The 26238-nt window shown below is 56.5% G+C and overlaps 4 protein-coding genes across 4 annotated transcripts in view; 1 reads left to right on the forward strand and 3 right to left on the reverse strand.

Annotated features, from left to right (window-relative positions):
• LOC127607535 (cytochrome c oxidase subunit 6C-1) overlaps window positions 1-1413 on the forward strand; it is a 116822-nt gene extending 115409 nt beyond the window's left edge. Inside the window, exon 4 of the mRNA XM_052075930.1 lies at window positions 1402-1413. The gene's annotated coding sequence lies outside the window, so the exon portion shown is untranslated. The remainder of the gene's footprint in view (window positions 1-1401) is intronic.
• Window positions 1-26238, reverse strand: part of LOC127607517 (cytochrome b-c1 complex subunit 1, mitochondrial-like) — a 117017-nt gene that overhangs the window by 73074 nt on the left and 17705 nt on the right. The window lies entirely within an intron of this gene.
• LOC127608004 (dynein axonemal heavy chain 1-like) lies at window positions 49-22918 on the reverse strand. The gene is made up of 77 exons (XM_052076802.1): window positions 22742-22918; window positions 22583-22655; window positions 22081-22249; window positions 21831-21966; window positions 21602-21734; window positions 21388-21528; window positions 21025-21280; window positions 20749-20906; window positions 20454-20665; window positions 20082-20380; window positions 19572-19722; window positions 19280-19473; window positions 18969-19194; window positions 18765-18884; window positions 18595-18677; window positions 18236-18377; window positions 17991-18146; window positions 17714-17912; window positions 17366-17619; window positions 17055-17267; window positions 16812-16976; window positions 16616-16737; window positions 16349-16454; window positions 16099-16278; window positions 15867-16007; window positions 15616-15779; window positions 15425-15538; window positions 15115-15303; window positions 14700-14805; window positions 14317-14580; window positions 14052-14138; window positions 13802-13988; window positions 13639-13730; window positions 13402-13556; window positions 13149-13326; window positions 12811-13005; window positions 12608-12727; window positions 12300-12458; window positions 12104-12208; window positions 11852-11992; window positions 11610-11770; window positions 11365-11522; window positions 11087-11260; window positions 10873-10902; window positions 10601-10779; window positions 10274-10504; window positions 9986-10182; window positions 9754-9889; window positions 9467-9675; window positions 9162-9333; window positions 8870-9061; window positions 8668-8778; window positions 8406-8591; window positions 8122-8313; window positions 7844-8011; window positions 7584-7775; window positions 7373-7504; window positions 7176-7301; window positions 6972-7091; window positions 6735-6884; window positions 6114-6274; window positions 5754-5979; window positions 5410-5605; window positions 5139-5290; window positions 4875-5071; window positions 4654-4798; window positions 4403-4561; window positions 4171-4299; window positions 3903-4073; window positions 3648-3827; window positions 3355-3531; window positions 3085-3255; window positions 2864-2994; window positions 1780-1924; window positions 686-892; window positions 365-599; window positions 49-181 (listed from the first exon to the last, which is right to left on the reverse strand). Exons 1-77 carry the CDS (start codon window positions 22916-22918, stop codon window positions 60-62), a joined length of 12582 nt encoding a protein of 4193 aa, XP_051932762.1. The 3' UTR covers window positions 49-59.
• LOC127607533 (mitochondrial intermembrane space import and assembly protein 40-B-like) lies at window positions 24386-26091 on the reverse strand. Its single transcript, XM_052075927.1, has 3 exons — window positions 25894-26091; window positions 25523-25621; window positions 24386-25350 (listed from the first exon to the last, which is right to left on the reverse strand). Exons 1-3 carry the CDS (start codon window positions 25913-25915, stop codon window positions 25019-25021), a joined length of 453 nt encoding a protein of 150 aa, XP_051931887.1. The 5' UTR covers window positions 25916-26091; the 3' UTR covers window positions 24386-25018.

The raw sequence follows: 26238 nt of genomic DNA on the forward strand, positions 1-26238 counted from the left end.
TTTGGCACATTATCAAACTACATTGACGACTCAGAAGGCCTTTTTTTTCCCTTTTTTTTTTAATAGTCCAAAGCGCAAATGAGGGCCACTCCCCGTTTGATCCAGTGTCCAGGAGTGAGATCTGTGGGCAGCTCAACTGCAATCACGTAGTTGGTAGAGTGGCCGGTAGTCGAAAGCGTCCCTGCAACGACACACGGGAGGGACACTTTAGTGGCGGCACAGATCGGCGTGCCGGCGCTTGCGGTGCGCCCGGAAAACACGGAGCTGCACTTCCTAGAAACGTGAGCCGCGCTCTGACGTCCGTCTATTTTGTGCCGAGTAACCGAGCCGCGGCACAAGCGCCGGTTTACGCTCAGATACTGACCGGCTCGCGTGAGGGTCTTGTAAATGGGGCAGATGTAGATGCCGGCGGTGGGAGCTTTGCGGTTGGGAGTGGGGATGAGCCAGATGGCGGCCATTTCTGTGTAGAGCTCCTTGGCTCTGGACTCCGTGAGCCGAGCGGCGTCGTTATCCCAGCGGGCGCCTTCGATGAATAAGCCGTTGATGTAGCAGCCCGCGTCTGGCTTCTCGTCGATATCGCACACGGGTTTCAACACAACCTGGGCCGGACAAATCCAGATCAGAAGGCTCGCAAAAACTGCTGCAGTTGCGCGGAGACACGAGACCCGCGGCTACGGGGTCTGACCTGGAAGTCAAATCCGATGGTGTCGATGGAGATGCCGAAGCGGCGGGCGTAGTTCTGCAAGGTTCCGGTCAGAAAGGCTTGAGGGAAGTAGAAACCGCTGATCCAGAAGACGGGTGGAATGCCCTTTGCGATCCATCCTCGAAGAAAGCCGATCCTCTGCAGCAGGTCCGACACCCACGAGGCCAAGGGCTTCAGCGACGGGTAGGCCTGCGGAGAGACGCAAAACACCGTCTGTAGCGGTCTAGCGGCCATTAACTGTGCAGCCCAAATGGGCCTGGCTACCGGTCCGTAGACCAGTGGTTGGGGACCGATGCTTTGGACACCTGCTCGGGGTGATTCATGAATCAATCCGACTCTTGCCAGGTTCGGTTTTACTTCCAAACCGGTTGATGATGATTGTGAAAAGCTTTTTGATGTGATCAGTGTCTTCACATTGATGAATTTCAGGAATATTGATCAATTTGCTAGTTCAGAAGTGCACATTAGCCAGGCGCGCAAGCTAGCTGTCCGTTTCCTCTGACGCGTCAACTCGACTGCAGTGACATCAAGACGCAGAAATCAGTTTGCACGGTTGAATGTTTACAGCCGTGATACGTTTCGTATCCATGAAATAAGGACAAAGTTGGAAAGAGGTCTCATTTGTCTTCAACATCCGACAGAGACGAAGGCCAAATGAAGAAATAAGAAGGAGGCAGAAGTGAAAACCACCCACTGAATCATTTCCTGCTCGAGCACTGCCGAGATGCCCGTCGAGCAACGAACACAACGAAAAGAAAAGAGATCGAGTTTCCCGTTTAAGGACTGAGATGACTTTTGGGCTTTTTTTGCAGAAGTAACTTTGGATTGTTAATCGGAGCAAGCTCCAAAGGTGTTTCTATTGTGTTGCACTCAGGCATTGCTTTTTTTTTCTTCCCAGAACACTGAAATGTTTTGAGGTATAATAAAAAAAAAAAAATTCCAATCAAGAGACATTTCATCAAACAAGTTACGCAATCCGTGCAATGTGACCTTTGGAGCCTCGTATCTTCGAGAGGATCAAGACGACTTGTAAACGAGGTGGGTGGGGGTGTGTGTGTTGCGCGGTGCCGCCTTGCCTTGGCCTTCCACATATCAGGCACGCCGTTGTTAAACAGGCTGTTGGCCATCAGCTCCAGTTCCGAAGACATCACCACTAAACCTTTCAGGGCCTTCACGATATCGCAGAGACTCTGGGCGATGACCTCGAGCAAATTGTTGTATCTGAAAGGCAGATAAGATGCGAGGGGTGTTGACTTTGGGTCACGTCTGTGTGGCCCTGACTGCTGGAGTTATTGGGCTTTGGGTTGTTATCGGATTGAAAAATAGTTCGGGGTGATGATTTTTGGAGCCAAGAGGACTCTTCTCCACGTCCGCCACGCTATTCAACGTATCCTCTCCACGGCTGGGCTGGAGCATCATCATCATCATCATCATCAGGACAATGAGACAAGTAAAGTTTTGGACTTGTATAAGAGAAGCTATTTGTGTCATGAACAATCTGGGCCTGGGCCAGAGCGTTGAGCAGCAGTGCACATTCCAAACAAGTGGGTGGCGCCACTGCTCTGTTTTTTTTTTTTTGTTTTCCGGTCCCGAAAGGAGGCGGCCCGGTAGTCCAGTGGTTAGCACGTCGGCTTCACAGTGCAGAGGTACCGGGTTCGATTCCAGCTCCGGCCTCCCTGTGTGGAGCTTGCATGTTCTCCCCGGGCCTGCGTGGGTTTTCTCCGGGTGCTCCGGTTTCCTCCCACATTCCAAAAATATGCGTGGCAGGCTGATTGAACACTCTAAATTGTCCCTAGGTGTGAGTGTGAGTGCGAATGGTTGTTCGATTCTGTGTGCCCTGCGATTGGCTGGCAACCGATTCAGGGTGTCCCCCGCCTACTGCCCGGAGACGGCTGGGATAGGCTCCAGCACCCCCCGCGACCCTAGTGAGGATCAAGCGGTTAGGAAGATGAATGAATGAATGAATGAAAGGTCCCGAAAGGTGTCAAGAGATCCTAGCTCAGAGCCCAGATATCGCATGACGTGTATCATCAATGTTTCGTGTTGTGTCGAAGAATCTTCTGTCCGTTCCGATTTTTCAACATGCTAGTCGTCTAGTGTGAAAACGCTCCGCTTCGAATGAGGGCGGAAGCAACGGCGTTGCAAAATGACCGCCGCTACCTGATGACCTCCTGCATGAGCACCGTGTTCATGGACTCTTCATAAAGCACGGGGTACTTTTCCACCACCTCCTGAATGTCAAAAGGCTGCGGGACCTTGACCACGATGCCCGCCACTATCTCCTCCACGATCTGCGGGACGCAAGGAGCTCGGTCACCGTTACGCACGCTCCGTCGACGGCAAAACCAGCGGCGGGGGAGGGAAAAGAATAAGAAGAATACCTCCTCCAGGGTCTTGCCTCCGGCAGATGCCGTTCGAGGCTGGAGGCGCAACACCGATCCCAGCAGAGCAAACGTCTCGTTCTGAGCAAAGCTGATGTTGGCGTTGTCGTGGAGACCAAAGATCTCCGGGGTATCGTTGATGGGCAGGCTGTGGACGTACGCCAGGTAACCCTGAGGCCAGATGGGAGACCAACAAAGCGGATCAGGGTCCCGGGCATCCCGGGCGCTCAAATCTCGCTTGCGCTACGACAGAAAAAGGGCCCCTCCCACCTTGACGTCCACATTTGTCTCAATCTGCCGGTAAACGCCGGATTCGGAGTACGCGTGATCCTCTTGGAGAACGGCGGGACAGTAGAAATCTTCCAGCACGCTCAGGAGGCAGCGTCTGTCCCACTCGTCCGTCACACGGCCCCCGTAATTGATCTCCCCGGCGGTGTATTTCAGCACCTGCGCGCACGGAAAAGGCGGTAGTGAGGGGGAAACGGCACGGCTTGAGTTTGGAGCGGTGGAGAGGGTCAAAGGGTCAGAAAAGCAGGGTTCTTCATCGGGCTCGGCGCAGTCACCTTGTAAGGAATGTTCTCGTATTCGTCCAGGAACATTTTGAGTTGGCTGATGCAGATGTTCAGATCGCCGTCGGTGAACTCGTAGGGAATGTTGAAGCCCAGCGGGCCAAACTTCCTTCGCTCCAGAGCGATCCCGTGGAACAAACACAGGGACAGGAGCAGCGACTTCAAGTGCGACACCTGCGGCGGACAAAACGGCGTTGTCATCCAAAAGGAGCGGCGGGGGGGGGGGGGGGGGGGGGGTATTGCGCACACCTTGTTGGAGGAATTGATGAAGTCGTTGGTGAGCTTCAGGTACGTTTTCTGCAGGTTGGCCTTGATTCCTTTGGGCAGCTCGATGGTCATCTTTGTCCCATTCTGGAGAATGGACACCGGGAAGCGGTTGCTGGGAAGACTCGTGAGCCACAGCCGAAAATCCTTGTGGACCTGCCACGGAGCAAACAAGTTGGTTGCGATGCCCCCCCCCATTCCTCCCCCCGAGTCCCAACGATGATCATTTTGCGCAGTTGCGGCCGGCGGACACCTTGAGGTCGATGTTCTCGATGAGGCTCTCCAGCGACGGCATCCAGCTGGGCGCCAGGTGACAATTCTGAAAGAAGACCCACTGGCCTCTTTCCATGGCGGCGCGCATCAGGGCTTCGGCCAAGGGGCCCTGAAAACCGCAGCAAGCGGCGGAGGAGGAAAAGCGCAGTTGAAGGCGGAGGAGGGGGGGGGCTTACAGCGAAGCGTTTGCCGCGTCGGAGCGCGTGTCCTACCTGGCCCTGGCCCAGGGAGATGGCGGTCATTTTCTTGGAGAAGTGCATGGCGTCGGCAAATTTGTAGAGGTCGGACGCCGGGTCGGTGCCCGGAGACAAAACAAAGATGAGGGGAGAGGACGGGGACGACTCCTTAAAGACCACGGCGAGGTCCGATGTCTTTGAAAAGAAAAACATGTCATCAAATCAAAGGCACACTTCCGCCGACACGAGCAAAAATGAAGCGCCGCCAGTGGGCCAAGCGCCAATACCTGAGGTTCTATGAAGCGCTGGCCCAGCTTGGCGGAGACAAAGTCCTGAATGCCTTGGACCAGACAGTCAGCCCTCAGGCAGCGCAGAACGAGCAGCTTTTGGAAGCGGTCCAGCGCGGTGTCCCAATCTCCGGGCAGAGGCTCCCTGAAACGGACACGCCAGTTGCTTACAACACATCCACGCCTGCGGGCGAGCGAGGCGGAGGCGTGGCGCTCTTTGCCTGTGAGGAACGTTGCTGTCAAAGATGTTCTTGAAGCCCGGCAGATGTTGGTCAAAAGTGGACGCCAGGTCCTTGTAAGTCTCCAGGACGCTCAGGCCCAGGATGTCCTTCCAGGCGCGGTCCGACAGCCAGCTGGCGGCCGGGTTGGCCAGTTCCTGGTTGGGCATCCCTCCGGATAACAAGTTACGCCACTCGGCCTGACCACCAAAACAAAGTCACTCGCGTCGCGCCGGACAGCGAGACCCTCCCCCCCCGTTGGCTCACCATGTCGATCTGGCCGTCGTTCATGAGGATGCGAGCGCAAAGCAGAAAGGCAAACATGAGCTTGTGCTTCTCAAACAAGCTGCGGCACACGTTGCAGTACAGGCTGAAGGTGAAATATTTGTTGATGTTCTCGATCCGCTGCTCCACCGTGTCTGGAAGGAGACGCAGAGGGTCGGCCCGGGTGTCATAAACGTTGGCCAGCCGGCTTCAGTCCGCGACGGCGCGGAGCTGAAGGCGATCGACGGCGCCCCACCCCCCATCGTCTCGCTACCTGCCCGTTCCGCATTGGCGATGCCGACCATGAAGATGCCGAGGAACCACTCCAGGGAGTATTGGTACATGGGGTCCACGTTGGACAGGTCCGACACGCAGAAGAAGAGGATCTGCGTGCGCACCGCCACCGGCACGTAAGTCAGACGGGTGGCGTCGATGTCCTTCTCGGTCTCCTCTGCCACCAGCACTTTGGCCTGACCACCCGAATAATTGAAGACATCGAGAAATAAATGCGCACCAGGAAAAGCGGACCAGTGAAGAAGAAAAAAAGCCTTTGGAGTCTGGATTTTACAAGCGACGTGACGGAAGAAGAGCGAGCACAGCCTTTCCCCCGTGTCTGACCTGGATCTCGCCAGCTTTGACTTTGGAAGCTTCCAACACCTGAATGAGCTCCTGATTGTCCACCGGGTTTCCTTCTGAGGAGCTGAGGCGGAACAGGATCTCATCCTCGATATCTTTCAGCTCCTGCTTCATTTTGGCGTTGCTGACGATCAGCTGGTTCTTCGCCGTTTCCAATTCCGGACGTTCCGCCGCCACCACCTGAGCCAGCAGCTGATCTTCCAAACCGCTGAGGCGAAAACACACAATCTCACGACACTGCACTTGCTACACAGTGCGAAATCGCTATTTTGTTTTGCCACGTGAATATTCTCAGTTCGTTATCGGGTTCCAAAACAGAAGATGGCGGCGAATGAAAGTTACCTCGGCGACAGCGTGAAGTTGATGAGGGTGACCTTCGTGGAAACCTCTGGAGAGTAGTGCGGGTTGGGTAACTTGGTGGTGATGTAAAACTTGAAGCTCTCGTGGTACGGGATGGTGGAGTCGCCCAGCTTCAGCTTTAAGCTGCCTTGCTCCTTAAATGTCTGGGTGCGTGCGGCGGTAGAAATTCACAAGGCGGGATTAGGACAAGGCCGCGTAGGGTGGCGTGACGCGAGCGGCGCCGCCTGACCTCAACTCAACAACTTGAGCGTTCGAGGCTCCCTTGCCATGCGCGTCTTTTAAAAAAAACACAATCTTACAGAGACGTCTTTTGGTAGGCTGAGTAGCTATTTCCAAAGGGACACTGCGGGAACCGAGGATCCGTCGTGAGCATTTTCAGACGGCTTCGGAGCAAACGTTTTGTTGGGTTGCGGCGGATTTTCCATCGCGCCCCCAAAAGAGCACGATCGGACTTTGAGAGATTGCTGCCGTTTTTGTGAGATCACAGCCGTACGGTCAAACCAACCTGCGAACCAAACGGCAATAATCCCCCCCCCCCTCCCCCAAAGAGCCACGAGGGTTTGTTTCCTGGTGCGAGTCGCAAGGCGGCGCTCGTGGATTCACCTGCTGCAGCAGTACGGGTTCAAGAGCGGGATCCAGGTCCTCCTCGATATTCTCAAGCAAGCAGGGTTTCCCGAAGCGGATGGCGTTTTCCAGACTGCGGAGGAAATCCCGGTCGCTGAGCTTGATGATCTCCAGTCCGCTGTCCCGCTCCTTGTCGACAGAGTCGGGGACTCGTTACGCGAGCGACAGGGAAAGAGTTGCACGCGGGGGTCGACGTGACGTCCCGACGCGGCGTACCATGGTTTTGATCCATGTGTTGGCTTGACCTTGAGGATCAATGAAGAGAGCCCAGCGCAGAGAATACTGGGCAATGACGGCGTTCTCCACCGAAAGGTTGTCCTTGGGCAGACCCGAGAGCTGTTTGCATCACAAGGACAGACGGCGCTGGGATGGCGGAGACGCTCGGGGGGGGGGGGGGGGGGGCGCAAAGCGGGCGCTGACCTGCCAGGAGCGGATCTTGACGGCGTCTCCCAGAGTGGTGATGAGATTGGGCGCCTCGGTGTGCGGGACCTTCAACTCCTTGAAAGATCGCAGCCACTCCTCCGCCATGGCCGCCCGGTAGGACCCCTCGGCGCGCAGAAACAAAAATGATCCCGCACCCATTCCGGTCAACGCTAAGCGCATTCCGGCTCACTTACGGTGAAGGGCCCCAGGTACGAGACGTAGCCCGCCGACATCAACACGTCGCCCGCCACGTTACTGACCATGTATTCCAGATGTTGCACCGTCTCCTTCCAGCGGGTTTTCTCATCCGCCAGTCCGGCGATAAGCTGGAGGACGGAGAGCATCGTCGGCGTAGGACGAGGGGATGCGCAAAATGAAGCCCCCCACCCCCATCCCGGCGCTCACCTTATCTGCTCGAACCAGGCGTATCTCACACAGTTGGTACTTGTTGTCTAGCTCGTTTTTCTTGGCCAGGCAGTCTTGGTACTTGGCCTGCAATGCCGCGATGCCGCTTTCCACGGCCGCTTGCATTTCTTTGGCGGCTTTCAAACTCCTCTGAGACTCGTCGTACTCCTCCTGGGCTGCCTTGAGAGCTTGCTGCGCAAAAAAGAGCGAGTTTCAAACGACGTTCTCGCCCGGATGCCACCGCTCCGAGCGGGTTTTACCCTTTTGGGCTCCACGCCCTTGGCCACAAAGTGATAAAGGTGCATGGCTCGAACCCATTGGCAAATGGAGGTACAGGCTTTGGAAACCTTTGCAATGGCGGCGGGCTGGAATTCTTCATTATCGATGTAGGGCTGCACCAAGGTGATGACTCTTTCTGGGATGTTGTCCTGCAGAAACGTCAAGTCCAGGAAACGGCGGAGCCATTTTGGCAAGGCGGCGGCAAGACGGAGTCTGCGCCAAATGGTTACGCAACGCCGTCGACGGGTGCGGACGCTACCTTGTCGTAGGCAAAAAGGCTATCCAGAAACTTGCCCGGGTCCTGGAGCAAGACTTTGCCCGGTTCCCAGTAGTCATCGACCTTGCTTCCGGGTTTCTCTCCGGGCACCTTCTTGGGTTTGACATCCTTCATGATGCACACGGCCTCGATGACCAGCTTCACCCCCGCGGGAGGGCGCTGCATGGCGCGCACCTGCCCGGGTCATTCCGCCGTTTGAAAACAAACAAGGCAAAGGTGCGGCGGGAACGGATGAGGCCGAGCGGGACGAACGGCGGCTCCCCGACCTCGGTGACGTCGTTCTTGTTGAGCGACTTGAGGCTGGTGGTGGCGGCGTCGAGGGCCGGCAGGGCCTCGTCCAGATCCCGCTGCGCGTCGCTGGCAATTTCCCCCGCCACCCGGGCTTTCTCCGAAGCTTTGGCTTCCTCCTCTTGCACCGACTTGCGCGTCTCCTCGGCAATCACCGAGTCTTTCTGCCATCGGAGAGAAAACAGCCGGCCGACTGAGTGGCACTGACCGCACGCGACCCGCGGGGACGTCTTCGCTTACTTTGATGGTTTCCATGGTGACCTCGGTCTCCCTCGCGGCCTCCTCCAAAAGAGGCCTCATCACCTCCTGCTCCTCTTGCATCTTGCTCACGTCCTCCGCTGTGCTCAGGAGCTATGGAGAGCGGAGAATATTTCCAATCCAAAAGAAGCCCGCGAGGTGTCCCTTGTGCGCGCCGGGGGTGGAGGGGGCTGCGAGGCCTTGCCTTGTCCAGACCGGTGCTCATGCGCTCACGAGCATGACACAGCTCTTGCTTCTTGCGTCCGATGAGATTTGAGAAGATATTGAGCAGTTCCAGGTAGCTCTTGGGCGTCACGTAGTTTTGTCGAGAAAGCTCGGCCAGGAACTGCTCGCACTTCTGGGCCACGATCTGGTGGATCATCATGCACATCACCGTCTGGAAAAAAATACAAGCCCCCGTTGATCGCCGGGCAAAGAAACCGTCCTCAAACCATCTCCTTCCCGTCAGGGCGATGGAAGCCGACGGGCGTCCTCACCAGTCCGTCCATGGCTTCGGGGCTGGCGTCCAGCTCGGGCAACTCGTTCAGAAAGGAAGTGGCCACGGCTTGCAGAGCCTCATCTGGCCATGCGCTGAACCAGTCGATTGTGCAGCACGTTACCAGCGAGGGGAACTGCCTCAGCCTCGCACGAAACACTTCCCCGATGGGACTTGGAAGAACCACGGGAGCGAGAAGGACATTTGGTGAAACAGAAACCGACGGGGACAGTCTTCTGTTCGCTCGTTTTGAGGGAAGAGGAGGGGAAAAGTCCAAGCCCCGCCCCCTCCAACCGACACACTTACCTCATGCAGAGTACAGTGTGGATATTGGTGCGAACTCTCTTAAGGTAAGCGGCCATGAGGTTGGACTTGGTCGGCTGCTGGGCCAACTCTTGGACCACCGGCTTCATCGACGCCAGGATGCGCTCCTGCTCGTCGGACGCATACAAGTTGGGAACGTCGCCAGAGTTCAGAATGCTGTTGATGTCTTCCAAGAACGACTCGCTTTTAATCTGGGGAGGAAATCATCCAAAGCCGTTTGGGACGGATTACGTCACAACGCAGAGTCGGGATGCGGCGGAAAAAGAGACCTGAGTGTCCACAAAGAGGAAGGTGATCTGCTGGTTATGAATGCCGGCCTTCATCATGATGCTTTTGATGTCCTCCCGCCACTCCAGTTGACCGTAGTTCTTCGACAGCTCGATCTGGAAACACCTGTACTCGGATCTGAAACGGAAACGCCGTGTGCGCGTGAAGCTAGCGAGCCAGGCGGCGGGGACGCTACGCGGCCGAGACAGTTCCGGTGACGCTCGGGCCTCTCACATGTACGAGGCCAGCTTGGTGAGGGACTGTCGCCCGCTGCCGCCGACTCCGAGTAGCAGGGCGTTGCCCAGCGGCTGGCGCAGGACGCGACCGATTCGGCAGACGTGCTCGATGGCGTCCATGAAGAGCACCAGTTTCATCTTGGGCGTGCAGTTCTGGTTGTAGTCTTCCATGTACTCCATCATAACGTCTTCCAGCTATCAAACGTGAGAGCGAAGCGGGAAACTCCAAAACCGCCGGCACGTTTTTTTTGTTGCCACGGCGGCCGCGGCTCGGCTCTTCGCTCACCTTTTCCTTGTCGTCGATGAAGGTGTAGACTTTGTGCAGTGCGCCGGGGACCATGAAGTCCCCGTATAAGATCGGGCGGCAGGGAACCACCGCGTTAAAGTCGCAGCCGAACTCCTGAATGAATTCCTTCAGGAGGGAGTTGAACCACTCCCTGTCTTCGTCGCACACCAAGCGGTCCTGGAAAACCCGGCAGTTTTCGTGGTACCACAGCTGAAGCAGCATCTCCTTGCTCTAGGATCGAGCAAAAAAAAAAAAGCAATCGCACCGTTTTGAAGCCGGTCCACTCTCTCCGAACAACGTCTCCGTAAGGCGCCGCACCGGGCATACCTCGATCATGCTGGTCTCCGCCATGAGGATCCCCTGGAAAACCTTGGACAGGTCTCGGAGGTTGAACGTGTAGTGAGACTTTGTCGGCGTTGGGAGAAGCTGAGAGCAAATAGTCGTGTACACGCGGATGGTGGCGTCGACGATGGCGTTGTTCAGCGGCACGATTTCTGGCACGGATCCTGATAGGAAGTGAAGAGACGGGGCTGTTTTTCAAGGGTCCGCGCGGTTCGAAGACGGACGGCGACAGGATTAGTCGAGGATTCATCACTTACGGCCTGGGTTCTTTTTACTCATGTTTCCATCTAAAGAGGAGATACGGCGCATTAGAAAATGCGCCCACTCGATTACAAAGACAGAAGGAGACAAAAGGGAAGTGCGGCAAAGTCTTGCAGCTTTGGTCTTTTGACGGCAACAAAGTAATCAAACAGTGGCCAAGACGACCCCGCGTGTAGGGTCAAGCATGGCCGGTGTACATTTGCGACTCACTCATCCAGCTGCCTAAAATGGTGGAGAAAATCTTTTTCATGCTGGCGTCTTCCAGTTCGGTAAAGGAAAGAAAACTGAAGTGGCGAGTGAAGCGCGGCGTGATGGGGTTCCGCCCACCGCCCGGAGGTCCCATGGCGCAGGCAAAATTGATGTCCACTATTTGCTTGAAAGCCCCTGCGGCAGGGATTCGGGGATTGGGGGGGTTGGAAATAAAAAAAGGATGACGACAAGCGCCACTCGATGATTGACGACTCGGGGGCTCGGCGGCATCTGCTCACCGATCTGCTTGCGGTCGTACCAGCCCGCGTGGTCCATCCACTGGCGCAGCAGTTCAATGGGAGGCTGTGCGCCGTAGGTCTCCAGCAGGGGCATGTTGAGGTCGTCGATGAAGAAGATGAAGTACTTGCCTTTGGGAGGAGCAAACACACCTTTGCGCCTAACACACAAGCGTCAGAAGGGGATTGGCCGGTGGGTTGGTGTGGGGGTGGCGTCAAGCAACATCTTCTCGGTGAAGAAGGCCTACCTTTTGTCCAGCTTGCTGTCGATGAAATCCTGAGTCTGGTTGGCCGAGGTGCGCGCCGAGAACATGAGGAAGTGCGTGACGTATTGCGAATGCATGTTCTTCAGCAGTTTGTCGGACAAGGCCAGGGTCTTTCCTGTCCCGGTGGGCCCGATGCAAAGCAACTGGTGTGGAAAAACACAAACAAACTTTGGAGTCAAATGCGAGCTGGCCGGCGTCTCTGCGGAGCTTCGGCGGACACTCACGGGCTTCATATTGGACAAGAGCATATCCATGAGGAAAGTCATTCTGACCGTGTCAGCGGTGGGAACGATGATGTCCGAGTAGCTCGTATCCGGGGTGATGACGACGTTCTTGGCGTCGTTCACCCAGTTGACCCACTGCACCTGTGGCGCACGGACGCCCAACGGTTGCCACGGCAAGAAAGGCCAACCCCCCCACCCCCCCCCCCCCCCGCCCCCCGCCTTTGCCTTTTGAATCGGGCACCAGCCGTTTACCTTTCGGTCCTTTTTCTCTTCCTCTTCCTCATTCCAGCGACTGATGCCCGCATCGTCGAGCCTGTAGTCGTAGACCAGGCCGTCTTCTGGGAAGCATAATTGAATCTGGGGGGGCGGGAAAAAACAAACAAACATATTCTGGCTCATTTCGACAATGGCTCGGCGGGGGAGGGGCAAAAGGGAGTCGCAAGGAGACCTTTTCGTCCGCCATCTTGTTTTTGAGCCAGGCGCTAAAGCGTTGGTTGCTGGGTCCGTCTCCCGTGGCGCCGACGCTCCATACCAGCGAGAAAAAGAACCAGGGCTCAATCAGCTCCTTCACACGCTCCAGTTTGTTTCGAGGCGGCGGCTTGTCTTCCTACAAGGCAAGCGAGAATTCGTGCTCGGGCTCAGGTCAGGATGCAGCGCTCATAGTTCGTCAAGAAACGGCGACGTGCCCGCAACGTCATCTCTTGAAAAAAACAAATGGCATATTCACGGAAACTATCCCGGGGGCGATATACCAACCTCGCTGAAATTAAACGGCCTGAAGAAGCAGTCCATCAGTTTGAGGAGGCTGCAGGTCAGATTGCTGTCCAGCGAGGTGATGACCTCCTTGACCGAGTCGCGAACAAAATTGACAGAGTCCTACGAAGACACGCAGACCAAAGATGGCTGCAAACTGCGGGCGCCTCGGAGTGGTCGGTTGGCGGTTTCCGTCTCGCCCTCACCTGGAGGAAGCGCTCAAACAAGGAAGCGAGCTCCTCCGTGAACGCTCGCATGACTTTGGGGACTCGCCTGAGCCAACACTCGGTGAAGGGGACCAGGCCCAAAATACTGGGCTCCAGGTAGATCATGCCGCAGCGGGACACCGTGGCCGGCGACGCCACCGCCAAGTCTTGCACCTCAAACATCATGGTCATGCACTGAAAAGAGTCCAAGCAGTCACTCGGGTGGTCTCGAGCGCATTCCTAACATTCCTCTCTTAGAAAATGGCTCTTCCAAGGGAAGAGCCAAATTGCAGATGCTAAAACCATCAGCGTCAAGTCAACGAAGCGCTTCGCGATACCTCGGTGAGCTTGATGATTTCGCCGGAGCTCAGGCAAAGCTTTTTGTTGTCGTCCAGCACGGTGTTCATGTTCTCGATCCAGACGGCGTCGACCGGACCGTCGAACATGTACCACTTCTTATCGTTGTCCATCGCCGACGTCCCCATCCGGATCAAAGAAGAGAGGATGCCGTCCGTCCTGCGAGGGTCGGCGCCGGTGCGTCACGCCTCGTCCGCCTTTCGGACATTTGCGGGCCGGGCGGGCGGCGCTCACCACTCGTGCGTCAGCAAGTCGTACTCCCCGTAAAGCTGACCCATGGTGATGGACTTGGGGTTGAGCACGTACGTCTGAACGGCCTCGTACAGATCCCCGCTGACGGAGGGCTGGCCCTTGAGCGCCGTTATCGCCGCCCCCAGAACTTCGTAACACTAAAAGGCCAGACGGAGCGACGAGGCTTCGCGGCGCCATTCGCGGGATACGGCGCGCAGAAAGCGGACTTTCTGGACTCACCTTTGTTTTACCCGATCCCGAGGGTCCCACTAACATCAGGCCGTGTCGGACCACGGTAGTCTCGTACAGTTGAATGCACTTCCCGATGTATTCTGCAATCGCAGACGGCAACCGTCGAGACGGGTCAGACGACGGCGACGAAAGTGCCCCCGGGTCGGCTTACCGTCCACGTCCTTGAGGTTCATCTTGGTACAAATGTGGCGCATGGATTCCTCCAGCGTGCCGTAGTCGATGGGCTCCTGCTTCGTCTTCGGGAAAAGGTCGGACACGATGCCGTTGAAGAGCTTCAGGTCGTCTCGTAAAAACTTGGGCACATTGACGTCTCGGATGGCCCGTAAGCAGATCAGCTCCTGCGAGGCGGCGGCATCGCTGAGCGAGCGCTTGGGAACCCCGCCAAAACAAAAGCGGCTAACCTCGTTCATGTTGGGGTTTTCTCGCTTCAGATTTCCGGCAGCCGAGATCACCGACTTCACGGATCTCATTCCGAAATCGTAGTGATCCTGAACGCAGAGCGCAGAGACTGGTTGCACTTTTCCCTCTTTGAGGGTACTTTAAATTAGCGCCCTCTCCGCACCCCAAAGACCGAAGCCAAAGGGTTGGGACAGAGTTTGAAAAAAGGCCATTCGGGGTTGAAAGAATTTAGGCACCCGCCATCCCCTGCGACGAAGACCACCTCACCTGAGAGCTGAGTTGTTCCGAGGAGAGTGTGAACGTGCTGGTGATTTTCTGCGAGAGGACTTTGGCGTCGCTGAAGCCAAACGAGTAGAGCGAGATCTCGGCTATCATGGCGAAGTTGGGGACCATCATGGCCACCGGCCGAAACAGAGCCTTCAGGTTGTCGGGCAACTCCGTGCGGCCTGCGTAGCCGGGATTCATGGTGATGAACACGGCGCAGGAGGGGACCAGCGGGATCTCGGAGCCCTCGAAAACAAAACGTTCCGCCTGCAAACGCAAAACAGCCACATCGTCCGACGGGATGACGCGCGATATGGGAAATGCCGGCAGTGTCCGAGTACTTGAGAAACGGACGCCGGGACATGATCGACTGGAGTGACGCTCACCCTTTGCTGTTGCGCCTTTTGGATGGTGGTGATCTGCTGAGCCACCACGGACAACACCTCCACATCGATCCGATTAAACTCGTCAAAGCAAGCCCAGGCACCGGAGCTGCAACGTCGAGTCCAGTCAAGTCGGCTTTCTTGTCAAATGTGCGCCTAACCCCTAACCCTAACCCAAATTGGATCGTGGCGCACAACTCCCGAGCTCCGATGTCAGATGTCTTTCGTTGAGAATCATTGCCTTGCGTTCTTGAAACCGGTTCCCCCCGGGCAACACGGCCGGAAGCAGAGAGGTGCGCAAGAGTGGGGATGAGGACCAAACTCGGCGCAAAGACCCGCCACGCCGGATGTGCGTTGGTCACCAAAACACAGCCCGCGGTTTGCCGTTGGAGACAAAGGGGGAGGTGCCCAAACTTACCTAGCCAAGCCTTTGAGGAACTTGCCCATTGCCATAAAATCCAGCTGGTCGGAGCAGTTGAAAACCACCGTCTGGATGGCGAGAGCCTTTCCCAGATCTTTGGTGGTTTCAGTTTTTCCCGTGCCCGCCGGACCGGCGGGAGCTCCTCCAAACTTGAGGTGAAGAGCGCCCGTCAGGGTCAGGTAGCATCTGAGGGAGGCGGAAAAACGCAATCCGAGAGGTTCAAATGGCATTTGTCCCGATCGGCCGGGCGTGGCCCTCGTCAGCCGAGCGCTCGGCGGGTGGGGGTCCTCGGTAGAAAACGCCTTACTTGTCTGTGAGCGGCGTGATGACCAGTCGTCCGGAGTTTCCCAGGTACTCGTATCCGTACAAAAACTCGGCATTCACCGCTCGGATGTACAGGTCCTCTCTGGCCCAGTAGTATCTACAACGTTTGCGCGGGTGAGTATCACAACAAAGTCGGCGGACTCGCGCGAAAGGACCGAGACGGGGCCCGAGAACCTGAGTTGACTGATCCACTCAAAGTCATTGACGCTGGACACCGCCAGCTCCACCAGTTTGCCCGCCACGTCTTTGGCGTGCACCTCGATGACGATGAGGGCGGAGAGCACGGCTCGTTGCATTTTCGATACGCCTCCCCTCACCAGGTGCACCAGGTTACCCAGCTGTGCCAGAAAAAAAAGAAATGGAAGCACGCGGTCCACATTCACGGTCCGGCGCTTGTACGGGTCGGGGTTATTTTTCTTGCGTACCTGTTTCTGCAGCTGAGGGAAAAGACGCTCGGCCAAGTCCCCCCGCTCCAAAGCCTCCGACACTTCGGCGGTCCAGTAGACCTGACAGCCAGCGATCACCACTTGCCCGGGCCATGAGAGAACCCAGTCTTCGCGAGGTTTCTGAAACGCACCAAAACAATTTGGGGGCGAATCCCCGGCACGCTCGAGCCAGAAGACTCGATTTGCGAGCTTTGAAGTGAAAGCAGCTCACCTCGGGATAAACGCGGAGCGATCGATCGATGTAGTCCCTGACCGTCGCCGTCATGGATTTCTCCACCTCTCTCAGCCAGTCCTCCACATTGCCGGTGGGCATGACGGTCACGGCCAGCTGGACCTCCTCGCCTTCTCCGGAGTACATGTGTGTGATCAGCAGGTCCGGCTGGAATTTCAGCTGCGGAGCGAAAGGAAAGGAGTCGGCGGGCATCCCGTCGGACTTGAAAGAGCGCTGGGAAGACACCCACCCGCGCAATGTTCTCAAAGCATTTGCGCAGGTGCGGCTGGACGGCGGTGGCGTCTTTGGTCTGAGACAGAATTTCCAGAAGCTCGTCGTCAGACAGAAAGTAGAACCTGCAAAAAAAAAAAAAAAAACAAAGATTGAGCCAACGTCATCCGGAGGCGTCTTCATGTGCGGGGAAACGGGTCGATTCGGCGAGCGGCCAAGGTGCAAATAACGCGAGGAAGCCTCAAGTCTTGGCTTTCATCAGTTTTCGTTCCAGAGGGGGGCTTACCTGGGGAAGGCGTTTCGTTTGATCTCCAAGTATTCGCTCAGGCCCTTTTGCACCTGTTCTAAAAGGACGTTGCACTTTTTCAGTTTGTCGAGCAGGTGAGGCCCCGGGCAGAATTCGATGATCTGGACACCGGTGAGAAGAGACCTGGACTATTTTGGGCTCCCGGGGATCGTTTGCGGCGGTGGGACTGACTGACCTTTGGGTTATCGGAGGCACCTTTCATGATTCTCTTCCAGATTTCCTCCATTTGTTGGTATCGCATCCCCTCCACGGGCAGCTGTTCGTTGATATCGTCGGAGCTGAAGATGGGCTCCAGGTAGAGCCAAGACCCCTGACATAAGAGCCACTCCTCCAGCACGTCCTGCGAGCGCCGCCGGAGGGCGGGAGCACAAGATGAGCCCGTAAGCCGCCCAACCGCCCGCCTCCCTTTGGCGCTTACTTGGGTGGTTCTGAGTTTGCTCTCCCACTTGTTGATTTCGGCTTCAAAGGCCTTCTTGTAGGGGGAGAAGGACATGCTTTGCGTCATGACGATGTGGTCGTCCAGCAGCTGCAAGGCTTCGTCGGGACTCTTCAGGATGCAGGTGCCCGTTTCCTTGTACGGCATCAGGTCAAAGAGAATGGCCGACCACTCCGCTTTCATCTTGTGCAGGGCCTGGACGAGGGCGAGAGACGGGCGTCGGGGGCGGGGTCTCGACGGGTCGCCGCGCACGTGCGTCCCCTCCCAAACGCCACCAGCCCCCGCTCGCTTACCTGCTCAATGGTGTACTCTTTGCCGGCCGTCTCGGCCACCTGCGCGATGGCGTCCATGTGGTTCTGAAGCCCCAGTTCCAAACAGCGGGACAAGGTCAGGTTGGCTTTGGGCACCACTTTGATCTGAATGGTTTGCGAAAGGGCATCCCAGTGGTGCATTCGCATCCCCGGGTTCCTCAGACCCTGAACCAGGGGAACGTAAGGACGGAACTCCTCGATCTTGGTGCGGATCAAAGACGCCACCATTTTGCAGTCTAGGGCAACGGAGGATAAAGCAAGCAAGCGATCAGCATCTGCGTTGTCGTCGTCATCCAATCCAACCAGCCGTCACTCGCCGGGTCGACTCACCGGGGTTGTCCTTGAACTGTTTGATACATTTATTCATGGTGTCCAGGGCACCCGTCACATTGCGCTCAAGCTGCTCGGGGTCAATGGAGGTCAGCGGATTGTTGAGCCAGCTCTCGTGCCGGTGGGTCCAATCGTAGGTGGTGGTCCACAGGTCAAAGAAGGGCTGGAACTGCTTGGCCATTTTGTGCAGACGGTCGTACTGATGCCAGAAGTCGGACAAGACGTCGTCAGGCTACGACCTACTTGGTTTGGGCGCGACGCGCGTTTCCGGACTCACGTTTGTGACGGGAGTACCGAACAAGCGCTCTCTGGTGTTGTAGGTTTGCGCCAAACTCTGGCACTCTTTCAGCTCCTTACTCGCCCGCCTCACCTCGTTGGCGATCTCGGTGGCGTGATCGATATCCGCGTACCCGGTGAACTTCCGGACCAGCATCTGGGAAAAAACGGGCGGCGGCTTGAACTTCGTCGGAGCGATTAGTCTCAGAAGTCGGCCGGCGGAAGAAACGGCGCGGCCGAGCGGACCTCGGCGGCTTCGATGCGCTGCTCAAAGATGTCCTGGTCGGCGATCTGGATCTTCTGGAAGCGCTCCTCTTCCTCCACAAGATGGGCGGTCACCTCTTCGATCTGTCTGATGATCTTTTGGGGCCACTCGATAGCACGCCACCTGAGAAAATACGTTCCTGCGCTCATCGTCTGACCCGTTTCATTCATTCCAAACGGGTCTTTGCCCATCTAATTTTTGCCAGTCGCGTACCGCGACGGGACGGAACAAAGAAATGTTCCTCCACCAGCAGAAAAACAAGAATGTCATCAAATCCAGAACCTCTGACTGGGGTACATATGTACCCCAGTCAAAACAGAAGAAAAAAAAGCATACTTACTTTTTCAAAAAATCCTCATTTGATAAGGAGTAGTGAAATTCTTCAAAGAGTTCATACTCGGATAGAATTTTGGCAACGCGTTCCTGTGGGAGGCGGCAAAAGAAACGAAAGATTCTGATCAGGCGCACTTCAAGGGACACGCAGAGCCGAGCGATGGTCTTCGGGGGCACCTTGCAACTCTTGAGCTGGTCCGGGATTTGTTTCATCCAGTCCCTCTTCTCCGTCAGGTCCTCGATGGAGTTGGGATGGTCGCTGAGCGCGTGACCGATGGTGTTGAACTCGTTGCATTCCTGGACGGGCACACGTTTCTGAGAAGGCCGCTGCAGTTGCGTTCGTCAAAGACGAGTCGGACGGATCGGGGGCGGTTGACTTACATCTTCCATCTGCCTTCTGAGCTTGTCGGCGTGGTGCTCCAAAGTGGCGATGGCCAAATCCTTTTTCTTGTTGATGAGAGTCTGCCGTACCGCCTCGACGTGTACGATAAAGGCGCCGATGACGATGGAGGACGGCAGCGAGCTTTGGAGCGCCTCCTTGTCTTTGAGATGCTGTTCCACTTCCATCTTCACGGCCTTGGATGTCTTCTCGTCGTCGCTGACGGACCTGCGAAGACAGCGAAGGTCTCGGACCGAGGACCGGCGCCGCGGGGCCGCCGTTCGAGTCTCGGGGCGGGAAAAGGGCAAATTACATGAAGTGGTCCTCGATATTTAAGCTGTACAGCTCGATGTACTTGGCGTATTCCGCGGCGTAAGCCTTGAGGGGAATGATGGCTTTCTTGATAGCCGTGCAGATCTTCTCTCTCAAGCGGGAGACTTTGGCTTCGCAAAGTTGGACCGACTCCAGCACGGGGTCGTCGCCGAATAGCAGCTTCTTCATTAAAAACTGCGGGGGAGAGACTCGCGTCAAGACGGACAACTCGCTCAAGAAGAATAAGACTTGACTTCCCGCTCGACCGGCACTTGCGGGACATTGGGCCTGACCTTATCGAGCATCGGGATGTTGTGCGTGACCAGAATGCCCTCGTTGAATAGGTTCAAAATGGAGGCCTCAAAATTCTCCAGAGGTGTGCTGTAGTGGACGCCCGTCTCGTTCAGGACTAAATCCACCAGGAACAGAGGCTTGTTCTTTGGCCTGCGCGACAAACAAAGGCACATCCAATGGCAAACCAAAGAGGGAACCCCCGGAACCCTCTTCCGCGCGTATCTCGAACGCCGGCAAAGAACGCCGTCCGCGCCATGCGGTGTTCCGTCAACGTACCGTTCGTGTTTTGGGAATGCGGGAGGAAACCCGAGTACCCGGGTGAAAAAAAGGCCAGGAACGGAAGCCACCACCTCTGAAAAGTCTTCCGTGACATAGAAAACGAACAAGCTCCACCCCTTTTTTGGGAGGTTGTTTTTCTTTTTCAGTGGTCGCGCGATGGCGAGAGCGGTCGTTTTTCCCGAACGTGACGCGACGAGCGCGAGGAGAAGGCCGGGGGCCCCTTCCCTTACTTGTAGGGGCTGCAGATGTAGTCGTCCCCCCACACCAGGTCATCGGGACACGTTAGCGCGCTGTAGCACGCGTCCAGAATCAGCTTGCTCAGGCCGAGCAGCGAGTCCTCCACGAGGTTGCGCAGAGTGTCCTGCAGGTTGTAGTGCACCACGGCCAGCAGTTTGTTGAGCTTGGAAACCTTGTGCATCCCCCAGTGAGTCTCGTTCATGTTGTACGCGCCTTTGCCGACCGTTTCCAGGTTGTGACGGAGACTGTAAGTGACGGTGAGCATCCAGGCCTCCCGCAGGAACAAGCTGATCTGAAACCACGGCGGCGACACGCTGGAGAAGGAGCTCGGCTCTCGCGCTCGCTCGCCCGGCTTAGCGTCTTACCTGAGTTTGCATTTGGGTCTGGTTGGCCTCAAACTCGTCCAGTCGCAGAGGTTTGGTTAAGGACACGTTGAAGAGTCTCATATTGGCCAGCTTGTTGCACTCGGAGCGGATTTCCGACAAGGTGCAGATGACTTTTGGTTCCGTCAGCATGGACTTGGTGAAGAACGCCGCCTGGTTCTTCTTGTAGTCGAAGGCGGGGACCGTCACGCAGCCTGACCGGGGAGGGGGGGAAACAGGCATTGGCCGCGGCGCCGCTCGGAGGGGGAGCGACGGCGAGGAACCGCGCCTCCTCTACCTCGGATTGGCACGCGCCGGCGTTCCTCCTGCGGCAGCGCGATGTGCGCAAACTCCTGCGGGTGGCTCACCACGCTCTTATCCAAGATGAAGCGATTCATCGTGCGGTCGTATTCCAGCTTCACCTCCTTAGCCAGCCCCTCCACGCACCTTTTCACACTGCGGGATGAGAACGGAGCCCGTCGGTCCGCTTTCCCGCGCCGAGGCACGCCCGGGTATAAGCCCACGGGCCAAAGATGTGAAAGGTGGCGCAGAGAAAGGCCGAGGGATGACTTACATGTCCAGTTTGAGGCCGGAGCCCGCCAGCGCTCGCCTTTGGATACGGCGCAGGCAGTGCGGATCGATGGACGGCGTCTCGTCCCAGATGGGCATGCAGTCCACCGTCAGGTTGTAGAGGATGAGGGCCTCGGAGTTGGCCCGCAGCCGCATGGCAAACTGGATGCGCCGCACGAAGACGCGGGGGTCCTCGGCACTGAACAGCAGCCGGATGCGGGGAATCCAGTGCCTGTTGCCCGTTTGGAGGCACTTGACATCTGAACGGCGGCGAGGGAAACATGCGAGCGGCTCTTTAGGGGTCAAAGGTCGAGGCCGGGGTCGAGGTCAGGGCCGAGGCCGGGGTCGGCGCTCTCGCCGACGTTACCGGGGCGATTCCTTTCTCCTTCTTTCAGCTTGCTGTTAGGGAAAACCTTTTCCACCAAGTACTGACATTTCTCCCTGTTGTAGTCGAGCACTCCCACTAAATGCCAGCTGTACTCCGCCGATGGGGGGGCTTTGCCGTTTTCTGACGACGGACGGGCTGTTGAGACACTTTGCCTCCGCCTGCAATTTTTTTTTTCATTTCGCAGGCACCTTACCCGACGCTACCGCGTCATCCGTCGGCAGCAACGCTTTTGCCGGGATTGGTTTTCTGCAAGGCGACCCTTCGCTTGTCCCCAGGACCAGCCAGTCCTCCGCAGTCCGGCAGTCAAACTCCACGTTGTCAAATATCTGCGAGGAAAACATCGCAAGGGACGGCGGCGAAAAATTACGGCAAGAAGAAGAAGGCGCCGGGGAGCCCTGCCGCGTCGGGGCGGGCGGGCTCACCTCAAGGGGAAGGTAAGGCGACGCGACGAGGCGCTCGTCGTGACCGTCCAAGGGGCGTGGCATCAGGAGATTGGAGTCGATCTTTTTGTCCGCCAGCAGCTTCTCAAAATCAATCTTCAGGTATTCTCTTCGACACCTTGGGAGAAGACGCGAGATTTTCGCAACGGATCGCAAAGCCATCTGCCGCCGACTGCACCGATATTTCTCCCGGTCAGAGGAGGAGGAGGAGTTACGTATTCTCGGCCCCTACCTCTCCTTAGTTAAATCGCGAGGGCTCTTTCCAGGAACGGTTTTATAGGGCATCTGGACCTTGGGCGTGTCCGCGCCACAGTTGAAGTAAGTCGTGAGGAGTTGCTTGGAAAAGGGGCCATAATACTCCTTGTCGTCAAACTTGTATTTGGCAAACGGAGATTTGGAGTCTGGGGGGACCGAAGAGAGAAAAGCGCGGCGCGTCATCGCAAGCCCCGCCTCGCGATGATGTGAAAAATACACATTGTGAGAAGAGTATTGAATTGTAGTTGGAACTCCCCACAGCTCCTGGCCTGTTCTGGTGGACTTTTGACCCCGTACCGTCCCAGTCCGGTGATTGGAGGCGGGACCCCCGGAAGAATCTCGGCCTCTCATTGCGGCAGGTGTCGATGGCCAGAACCGTGAGACCAAATTCCAATGCCCGGCGTGCCACCCGACGATGGTTGGGGGCGTGACCCCCCAGCCTTGGTTTTGAATCGCAGGGCCCCGACCGACCTCCTTACCTGATGAACCGTCATCATCGCTGAAGTCAAGGGCGGATACCCCCTCCCGGCTGTCCGCTTCCTCCGCGCAAGTCTGATCAGTCAACAGAGTTTGGCGATGAACACGCGCAGCGCCCGAACATCCAAAGAACGCGACGGAGATTTTGCGCCTGGCTTTACCTTAAATCTGAGGGCGGTGAACACATCCGAGTAGAGGCCCTTCTGTTTCGTGGCGGGTCCTTTTCGGACCGGGGGGAGCGTGTGTCTGTGACCTTGAGCGGACGGCCCGTCCTTCGGAGTCGTCGGCGACGAATGGGGGCCGAGCGTCCCGAAGCCGGGCAAATGTTTACCCTCCATCTCAAGCTTGTCAAAAGAAGCATACGGCAAACAGGAAGGCATCAGGACCGAAGAGGTCTTCGCCGCCTCGGGTGATCACGCTTAGACGCAACGTTTGGGATTTCGAGGGGACATCTGCCGACTGACCGAAAATGCGCTTGGACCTTTACGGGTGTACTTCAATTGACTTTCTCTCAACTGTTGATTACACACAACCGTGCTCTTCGGCTTCTACTTTCGAGAACAGTAAACCGAGGCCAGCGAATGGCCGCGATGCGCATTGGGCAGTTCAGAGGTCAAATGAAGGTCACCGGTACAGGTTGGAGAAAAATGTCACTCAAAATCCCAAAGTCGCACACTTTTTGTGAGTAGCGTCCGTGAGGGGGTGCGGGGGGGGGGGGGTTGTTTCCGGGTGTGCGGTCGGACACAACGTTGAGAATTCGGACGCTAACTCCTTCATCGAGCTACAGAAGAGATATACAGTAGCCGAGTCTTGGCATCATTTGCCAACAGATGACGTCACTGCTTCGTGGCGTCCAGCCCGCGTTCGAGAGCCCTTCCCACAAAGCCGGCCGGCGTCGACGGCTTCCGCAAACCACGACAGCGTCGCGCTGCCAACGGCCGACTTGGAGTAACGTAGCTACCTTATTTTGGCGTTATTTTCGAGCACCTCCGAAGGGGCGGGTCGCGTTGCCGACGTCGACCGGCTGCGTCCGGCGCCAAATCAAGGCGTCCAAAGAGCACGCGAGCAACACCGCCCGGCGTCCTTGGCTCATTCTTCCTCGGGCGTCCACCGAACGGAGCTGCGCGAGTTTCTTGGGGGGGGATCTTCTCGATCGCCGATGACGTCGCGGCTTGGAAACGCGCTTCGTCGTCAGTCGCGTCGCCCCGCGCGTCATTCGAACCGCAAGGTAGAAAGTTCGGGTCACCCCCCCCCCCCACCACCTTTCAAAATAAAATGAAAACTTATTTGTATTCGTTTTTTGACTTTGCTTTGTGCTTTCTGCTGACTTTGGATACAGCGGGGGTCGGTTTAAAGTGCTCGAGAAATACACTTGAGTTGAGAGCAGGTGACTTCGAATTGACCTACAGATCGCAGCCGGACATAAAACCCCGTCGCGTTCGGGATATTTCGGCGCACGGAAAATGCAGACGTTGCATTGCGAAGCATACCCGCAGTCGCCGGTGAGCGGTTCTCTCGGTGGAGCAACGAACGCAAAGCACAGCGGACGTCCTCCGCGAGCGAGCGTCGCCCTCGTCGTATCTTAGCGCCCGCAATGAAACGTCTCCTTGGACGACGCTCGCTCGGCGTGACAAATCTCAGTTTCGCGGCGCAGCGCGGCAACGGTTGTCGTGGAGACGTGGTCACGTGACGCCCCAGTCGGCTGACGCTCGGAAGCGTTCGTGCATGTGCCGTTGCAATACGTGGTGGCGACGAAAGCAGTCCCGGACGCGTGTCCTGGGACGGCCGACGAAAAAAAAAACAAGTTGAGCTTCCACAAACGCGTGTTTATTCTTCACGAAATAAAAGTCCACAACTAAAGGAAAAAAAGTGTACTACGGATGTTGGAGCAAAAAGTGACGAGCTAGCACATCGAAGCCAAGAGTCGCCACCGTGTGGCGAGTTCCCGTACTACAACAACGGACTGCTCGACTCAACAAGTTGATTGATCCGCAAGTGAAATCAAGACATGCCGTTGAGCTTTTCGCGTCAACGCCTTCACGGAAAGTCGATGAAAAAGCGCAAAGCTGCGGCGGGCAAGCAAAGGAGAGGAGAGCAGATTTATTCTTTTGCGCTTGCTGTTTTCTTTAATGCACAATCCGGTATGAAACAAGAGACCCTTATTTGGAAAGTTTGGAAGGCTTTTTTCTGATGAGAGCATGTTTTGTTGTGGCGGCTGTATTTTGACCCGATGGCCGCAGTCCACGGACGGAGGGGACCTTCCATCGATCACCACCACGCTTCAAGTTCATCTTCTGGTGCTGCCCACGAAAACCACCGCAGTACAGGCGGGCCTTCTTTGGTTGCTCCACTGTCAAGAGGGCAGCAATCGACGCAACAAAGCGCTGCGCAGGGCTTGCGCGCTGAGACTGAAGAGCCAGGGGATTTGACTTTTGATTTTAGCTGGCCGTCCGGTTGCCTGCTGGTGAGCCGGCCGGTCCGTTGACCGCCTGAGGCGTTAAGGGCGGGTCCTCGGGCGAGTCGGGGGCAGAGTTGGTCTCCGGACGATCGGAGTTTTGGTGGTCTTCCTCCTGAGGATAGAGCTCCGGGTACCTCTGCATGCACTCCTGCATGCTCCGGAAGTGCTGGATGCACTCGGAGCCCTTCACCTCCTCCTGACTGGAGTGAAAGCATGAGAAGGCCTCCTTGAACTGAGCGCCGCAAGGTCCGCTGGCCATGCCACCGAGGCACGGGCAGTTCCAATTGATGTCACCGTTGGGCAGGATGAGGCCTACACGCGCAGACACACACACAGAAGCGTGTGAGGGTTTCGCTCATTTAAAATCAGTGTTCCACACGACGACGACACGACTAAAGACTGACGACACGGCTTATCTAAATATGGATCATTTTGACACCCACGGGAAGTGGCCTAACTGAAGACCTCAGCGCTCTGGACCAACCTTGCTCCTCATACGGGTCGTGTGGATCGTCTGCAATCAGCTCGGCGTTGCTAGGGGCGTCATGGTCCTCCTTGGTCACAAAAATAATCCAATCTTTACCTGGAAACACAACGCCGAACGATTCGGCATTTCTGTCACTACTAATTGGGTTGAGATAACGGAACGTGTGCCACACCAGATCATGGCGTGCAAACGGCACCCAAACAAAACACTCCCAATCCAGACAGGTTCTAGTGAGAGGATGAACCCAGTCAATCAGGAAATCGGTGAGTGAGTCGGGTGGCAGTGGAACGTTAGCTTAGCATGACAGTCGCACGGTCGCATATTGCACGCACGCGCGCTCAGATGAATGAACGCTCTTAAGTTTTTACCTTCTTGCCTGCAGTAAGACATGTCTGCTACTCTTGGCGTCCGTCCGCCGAGGTGAAAGACTCAACAAAGGGCAAGATTTCATCTGATTGCCGGGTCTGAATGGATCGCCTGCCCAGCCTCGCCGCCACTGCGCTCGGCTTCTCCACCTGAGCCGCTCGCGAAGCGGCGCGGGATGATGACGTCACACGACCGGCGCGACCTCTTCTATCCTGTACTTCGCCTTTTGCTTGCTCATCTATCGACAAAAATAAAGAGTTAAGAATTTATCGATTACTAGTCGGTTATTTTCTGTCTTTTCGTCACGTACATTCGACTAGTTTGACATACGCACTTTGCAAATTGCA

Source organism: Hippocampus zosterae, chromosome 9 (genome assembly GCF_025434085.1).
Source record: "Hippocampus zosterae strain Florida chromosome 9, ASM2543408v3, whole genome shotgun sequence".
NCBI classification, from domain to species: Eukaryota; Metazoa; Chordata; class Actinopteri; order Syngnathiformes; family Syngnathidae; genus Hippocampus; species Hippocampus zosterae.